This window comes from Triticum aestivum, chromosome 2D, assembly GCF_018294505.1.
Source record: "Triticum aestivum cultivar Chinese Spring chromosome 2D, IWGSC CS RefSeq v2.1, whole genome shotgun sequence".
Taxonomy (NCBI): Eukaryota; Viridiplantae; Streptophyta; class Magnoliopsida; order Poales; family Poaceae; genus Triticum; species Triticum aestivum.
This window is the reverse complement of record NC_057799.1, coordinates 397,066,498-397,072,505: the sequence shown is the minus strand read 5'-3', so window position 1 is coordinate 397,072,505 and position 6,008 is coordinate 397,066,498. Positions and strand designations below refer to the sequence as shown.

General features: G+C 48.2%; 2 protein-coding genes across 3 annotated transcripts in view; one reads left to right on the top strand and one right to left on the bottom strand.

The window, feature by feature from the left end:
* Positions 1-904: 904 nt before the first annotated feature.
* LOC123053388 (two-component response regulator ORR1) lies at positions 905-3,452 on the top strand. The gene is made up of 6 exons (XM_044476860.1): positions 905-1,311; positions 1,592-1,650; positions 2,077-2,154; positions 2,287-2,357; positions 2,744-2,939; positions 3,046-3,452. Exons 1-6 carry the CDS (start codon positions 1,194-1,196, stop codon positions 3,184-3,186), a joined length of 663 nt encoding a protein of 220 aa, XP_044332795.1. The 5' UTR covers positions 905-1,193; the 3' UTR covers positions 3,187-3,452.
* A 286-nt stretch (positions 3,453-3,738) lies between these two features.
* The window catches only part of LOC123053387 (uncharacterized), a 6,540-nt gene continuing 4,270 nt past the window's right edge, over positions 3,739-6,008 (bottom strand). For both annotated transcript variants that reach the window (XM_044476858.1, XM_044476859.1), the window contains 3 exons: positions 5,691-5,901; positions 5,205-5,375; positions 3,739-4,042 (listed from right to left, as the gene is read on the bottom strand). In XM_044476858.1, the coding sequence (XP_044332793.1) occupies positions 3,950-4,042; positions 5,205-5,375; positions 5,691-5,901 (475 nt within the window). In that variant the 3' untranslated portion in view covers positions 3,739-3,949. The remainder of the gene's footprint in view (positions 4,043-5,204; positions 5,376-5,690; positions 5,902-6,008) is intronic.

The following is a 6,008-nucleotide window of genomic DNA, read 5'->3' as shown; positions in this document are numbered from 1 at the left end:
GGAAGACGCCCCGCCGCCGCCTGCGCCACGCGGCCTTTGGCCGGCGACGCCGCCGGCGGCGGTGAGGGATGGGGTGCGGGGCGAGGAGACGGGGGCGGCGGCGCTAGGGTTGCCTCCCGAGGACGCCCGCGGGAGCGCCTCGGGAGAGGAGGGGAGGGGAGAAGATTTTTCGGTTCTAGCCTGAAACATAGACATGATCCATACTTGTTCCACTTGCTATATATTTAGCTGGATGCAGACAGGGCGAGCAAAGCAAAGATGGAGTGTCTTATCTGGTTATGCATATATTGGCACTGGCATGTGCGCACCATATCATCATATCCGCGGCCAGCACTCAAGCAGCGGAAACACATATACATAATCCGCAAGATACGCATCCACGAGAGCATGATTTAGTTGGCACAGACATGCGAATAAACATCTCCAGCCAGCGCCATAAAACAAGCCAGGGAACGGTTGGAACGTATCCCGCGCCGAATCCACGTGCTGACTTTCTTTAGCCCCCTCCACGCCGTGGCGCGATCATGCCCGCGATCGGACCCCGCGCGGGTCAAATGGTTTTCAATCACGAACGAACATAATCACCAACGCCAAGATAATGAGAATTGTTTTACTAGCCGATGATATGAATCATATGATGCAACGCGTGGCGCCACGACGCGCGGATCGCCGTCGTACCACCGGTGGCGATTCTCTGGTGGTGTCGAACGGACCGGGGAAAAGGGAAAGGGAAACGGAGAAAAGGGGAGGGGAGGGGGTGGAGAGATTCCCCGACAGCAAAATCTAGAGGAGGGGGAGGGGAAAGCATTTCCCGTGCCCCACGAGCTGGCCACCGCCGGCGGGCCCCGCGCGCGCGAGGCTCGGGCCCACCCCGCCTCTTCCCTCTCTCTCTCTCCCACGCTCGCGGTCACCCCCTGAAGAAGAGGAGGAGAGGAGAGGGGAGGAGCCTTCATCACTGGCCTGCAGGTGCGCCGGGTCCTCAAATCAAATGCGCGTACTCTCTCCCACCTCCCGCCCGGCTGCTTAAAAGCCCATTCTCGGTGCCGCCTCTGACCTCACCTCACTCCGGTGCAACGCCTCGCACTCGCAGTGATAATACCCTCTAGTATCTTTCTTACCACTAGTAGGAGGGCCGAGGACCTGCTGCTGGAGTGGTTGTTTGTCTGGTAGAGAGGAGAGGAGAGGAGAGGGAGATGGAAGGAGGAGGCGCGGAGGGCGTGACGAGGGTGCTGGTGGTGGACGACTCCCCGGTCGACAGGAAGGTGGTGGAGCTGGTGCTCGGCAGCAACACCTTCGCCGGCTCCTTCCACGGTCAGCTCCCTTCCCTTCCATGCCTCTCTTTAGATTGAATTCTCTTCAATGGCCGCCGTTCAATTTTCCTCTGCCGCCCATGCTTTTGCTCTGTTAATTTGCTCGTCCCATGCGCGTGCTTCTCTTGAACAGCATGTGTGCAAACTGAAGATAGAGACCATAATCGATCGTCATCGTCCCATGTTTTTAATCATCCTTTCCTTCCCCATTGCCGCGGCGTTTCTGAGCTTTTTACCACCACGTTTGCTCTGAACTAAAATCTTATTACCACATCACACAGTCATCGCCGTGGACAGCGCCAAGAAGGCCATGGAGTTCCTGGGGCTCAAGGACGGCAAGGTAACTAACAATTCCATCCGCACATCGCCTCGCATTCAGTACCACAGAGCAATCATCAACTGCAAAGCAAGACTTGCTTCTCCTCTTATTTAATTTCGCCCATTTCACGGCGGCGCGCCACTTGTCGGTGGCACGCCGGCCGCCGTACCGTACGGGGGGAGGGGGCGGGCTCGCGCATGCGCGCGTGAGGGTTTTGTGTTCTTGGGAGGGGAGGACGAGAGCCAGAAAAAGGTCGCCACTTTTTTATGGGGGGAAAGGGATAAAAACTCGCCGTCTTACAGCGGCCTGCTGAGGCTGTCTGGTAGCCACAGGACATGAGAGCACTAGTTTAAGGCACGGTTGGAGAAAGGTGTTGCTTGGATTAGCAGGGTAATAATAATCTGCTAGCACTGATTGTTTTCTTTCACCTGTGGTGTTTGTCTGCAGGAGCAGGCCGTCGACATGGTGCTCACTGACTACTGCATGCCTGAGATGACTGGCTACGACCTCCTCAAGGCCATCAAGGTGCACATCTCACTGCATGCATACATACCTATGTTTTCTTCCACATTTGTGCTGTGTCAGTCATTATTCTGGCTGGTAGAACATGTCCAATGCTCCCAGAATTCCATTACTAATTTCCATGAACGTTTTCAGGCCATGAGTCCTCTCAAGCCCATCCCGGTGATCGTCATGTCGTCGGAGAACGAACCCCAGAGGATCAGCAGGTGAGCCTCGATTTTGTTTCCCCTTTTCTTCACTCGAGCATCCATTTTTGTTCAAAGTCGATGAAGCTATGGGGGTGGGGGCAAAAAAGGATTGCCTTTGCTGCGACAGTAGGCAGACAGTACATCATGGGGCTAAAGCTCAGTTAATAAGATGGATTCGTAGCCACAGTGCTTGCTGCTTCAGTAAATACCCTGCAGTCAGTTCATTATGCTGCCTGTCCTTGCTCTTCCCATTATGTATCAGTATCAGTGAATTTTGAACATCCCATGGAGATCTCTGCTTTTCTCAGTGCATTCATTGTGTCTTTGTAATCTGTTGATTGTACTATACCGAATCCTGCAGCTGATACCTGATAGTAACCGGCTTAACTTTTTGCTGGGGACAGATGCCTCAAGGCTGGTGCTGAAGATTACATCGTGAAGCCTCTTCAGAGCAAGGATGTGCCGCGCCTGAGGAGCTGCTCGAACGCGAAGCCGAAGGACCCTCCATGCAGCACTGTGAGCAAGAGTGCGGACCACATAGCTGCTGTCGACGGCAAGTCGTCGCTCCGACGGCGAGCACACCTCACCGATATTGCCATGGCACGTCACCACCCCTACCTCCATCTTATTACCGCACCGTCGTCTAACCGTCTGATGTTCCAGGACTCATCATCATCTTCGCTTGCTGTTGTGTTTTTTTTTTCAGGTTCTCCACTCGTCGAGCGCCGGGCTCTCGCACTACTTCCCGTTCCTCTTCAAGTTCATCCTGCTGGTCTACGCCATCCTGTGCGTCGGCGAGCTCCTGCACAGATGGTCCAACGGCTGCTTCCTCTCCTACCTGAGGTGATGGTGCCGCGGTCCAGTGACATGCTGCAGCTCTGCAAAGAGGAGTAGCTCTTGTGTCGTAGCTTATGAGTGAGCAGTGAACCTCCATGTTTCAACAACCATGGATGGAGCTTTAGGTAGTAGATTCGTTTGCTTTGAGATTCTAACCGGGCGGGCGTCGGTTCTTTGCCTTGTTGGGCTGATGAGTTGAGGAAGAACCCCTTGTATCCATCCTTGTACAAAACGCACAATGAGGCAGGCAGTATCTGATGTCCCTTTTGGCTTGGATCTTGGCTGATCTACTGATGTGACATCCAGGGAACTTTTCTTCGCCTTTCACTTGGTTGAGGGCGACTGCTCACCTGTTTCACTAGTTCATCAGATCTCATGAGAAAAGAACAGCACAAGTTGACTTAAAAGTAGCACCAGATCTTCTGATGGGAAAAGAAAAAGATGATGCAGACACCCTAGTATGGTCTCAAAGGTCAGGTCTATACCGTCCATGTATTGTACTCCTGAATCGTGTAATTGCATTCATGCAGTAGTTCAGACAGCAAAATTGCGCGATAGAATGTTTGCTTTCAGATGGGACCTTCTATTAGATGATTCCAGATAAAATGTTTGCTATTTACATGCCTAGTAATAATAATGTACAAAGGTGGGTGAGGGATCCGAGCCATTGAAATCACAATATTGCCTCCTGTCGCATGGGATCGCCCGTCTTCCTACTGCTACGTCTGTTGTATTTATCGTTGCATGCATAGCTGCAAGTTCCTTCCGCTGTTCTACATTTCACCGTCTGGTTGAGGTGCAAATTCTTTCAATATGTCTTCCTTGTATGGACCTGATTCATGCAGGACATTGATGACATGCTTAACCTGATATCAACGCAAACAAGAAAACATTAGTCGGAATTGTCAGCAACGTACTTGGTGGATAAGCACCTATTGGAAAATAGAAGGATTCTAATAAAATGAAGGAGCAGCACAAAAAACAGCTTTCTCTACTGTTTGTCCCTAAATTCAAAAGAGTGGACAAATGCAAGATGGAGATAAAAGTATACAAGTATTATTTGTCAGAAAACATAGAATTACTCATGACATCATGAAATGGAGGTAGTCTATAATGGTTAATATATTTCTAAGATGGAAAAGTTGAAATTTACTAGTTCGTTTTTGCTTTTGCGCGCGAGTGTTAATTTAGAAAAGAAATGTGGAAGGGTCGATACACGGCACCAATATTCTTTTCTGTGGGAAATGCATATTTAGACAAGTGTTATCATTAAATTCTAGTTACTATATTAACACATACACCTTTTTTAAGTGTGCAAGAAAGCATACACTCCTTTCCAAGAGCAGTAGCCGCTATTGTTTGGCATTTATTAGCTCCAAAAGCTGAAGCTCAATGTGAGAGAGGGAGCAGAATGCATAACTATCCACCGAAGAATTACGTGGGAGTTTAATGGTGATGCATGCTCTACACAGTGCAAAAGCTGAAGCTCAATGTGAGAGAGGGAGCAGAATGCATAACTGTCCACCGAAGAATTACATGGGAGTTTAATGGTGATGCATGCTCTACACAGTGCAAACTTAAGACCAATCAATCCGCACAGTAGTGGCTTATCAGCCATCATAACATAAAGCCATAACACTTGAATAGTTCTATCGAAAACAGGGTACCATGTTTACATTTCACAATTAAGGACGCAATAATAGTCTTCTGCTATGAGTTCGGCTTTCAGATGACATAACACTAAGTAATTGCAGATACTATGCATGCAGATGGCTGAGTAGCAATTGTGGATGCAATATATTTAAGAAAGCGGTTTACAAATCCATAGGAGGCATATATTGAAGCAAACACAAAAAGATGGCTAAGTCACAACAGCAAAGCCTTTAGTCCGAAGCAAGTTGGGGTAGGCTAGAGCTGAAACCCGTAAGATCTCAAAAGCATTTAGTCAAAAAAAGATGGCTAAGTGACATTTAAGGGAATATATTTTGAATAATCTCTGGCAACTGATCGAGTATTCAAGTGGAATACCTGAGCTGTCTCATGTACAAGAAAATTTCCTATAGCTGTCGCAAAACCAGGTTCTAAGAAGTAGTGGCAGCTGTAAGTTGTCACAGGGAGGTAACCACGCTGGATCTTGTGCTCTCCCTGGGCACCAGCTTCCACCTTACTCAGGTTTAGTTCTATGGCCGCTTCGATTGCCTGAACGTATAAATATTCTATAAGAACCATATGTGTCTCCACATTGTTCAGAGTACCAGTCAGATATAATATGTCCACTACAAATATAAGAGACTTTTGAATTCAATCTTCTACAGGAAATCGATTCTTATGAACAGATGAAAAACACAAGTGCAATTGATGATCAACTGGCCATCCCATCATTCGAAACAGCTCTACCTTTTTGCAGAATGGTCGAATAAGCATGTCCCGATGAAAGTTGGGGACAGTATTGCCATGACAAATTAGTTCTCAGTTAATACAGTATACATTATTGTACAAAGATGTGTGAATTACCTGGTAATAGCAAGCTTCAAAATGCAAATTGGGGAAATGGGCATCTGGTAGGCATCCCCATAAGCGGCCATATAATGTATCGCCTCCAATAAGATTAAGAGCTCCAGCGACAACTTTATCATCATGTTCAGCAACAATTAGCATTACCTTGTCCCCCATCTTTTCTCCCAAAAGGTGAAAGAACTCCCGCGTCAAGTATGCTCTGCCCCAGCTGCAAACAAACTTATCATATAAGTGAAAAAATTACGTCACACAACTTCTATGCAAGTACCACAAATTCAAATAGTACCCACCAACAAATATTCTGTGGGTCATACG

Excerpts from the sequence above, each read along its gene's own strand:
- LOC123053388 (XM_044476860.1), top strand. The coding sequence starts at position 1,194 with ATGGAAGGAGGAGGCGCGGAGGGCGTGACGAGGGTGCTGGTGGTGGAC. Across the intron at positions 1,651-2,076 it reads TGGGGCTCAAGGACGGCAAG|GAGCAGGCCGTCGACATGGT; the intron begins GTAACTAACAAT and ends GTTTGTCTGCAG. Across the intron at positions 2,155-2,286 it reads ACCTCCTCAAGGCCATCAAG|GCCATGAGTCCTCTCAAGCC; the intron begins GTGCACATCTCA and ends GAACGTTTTCAG.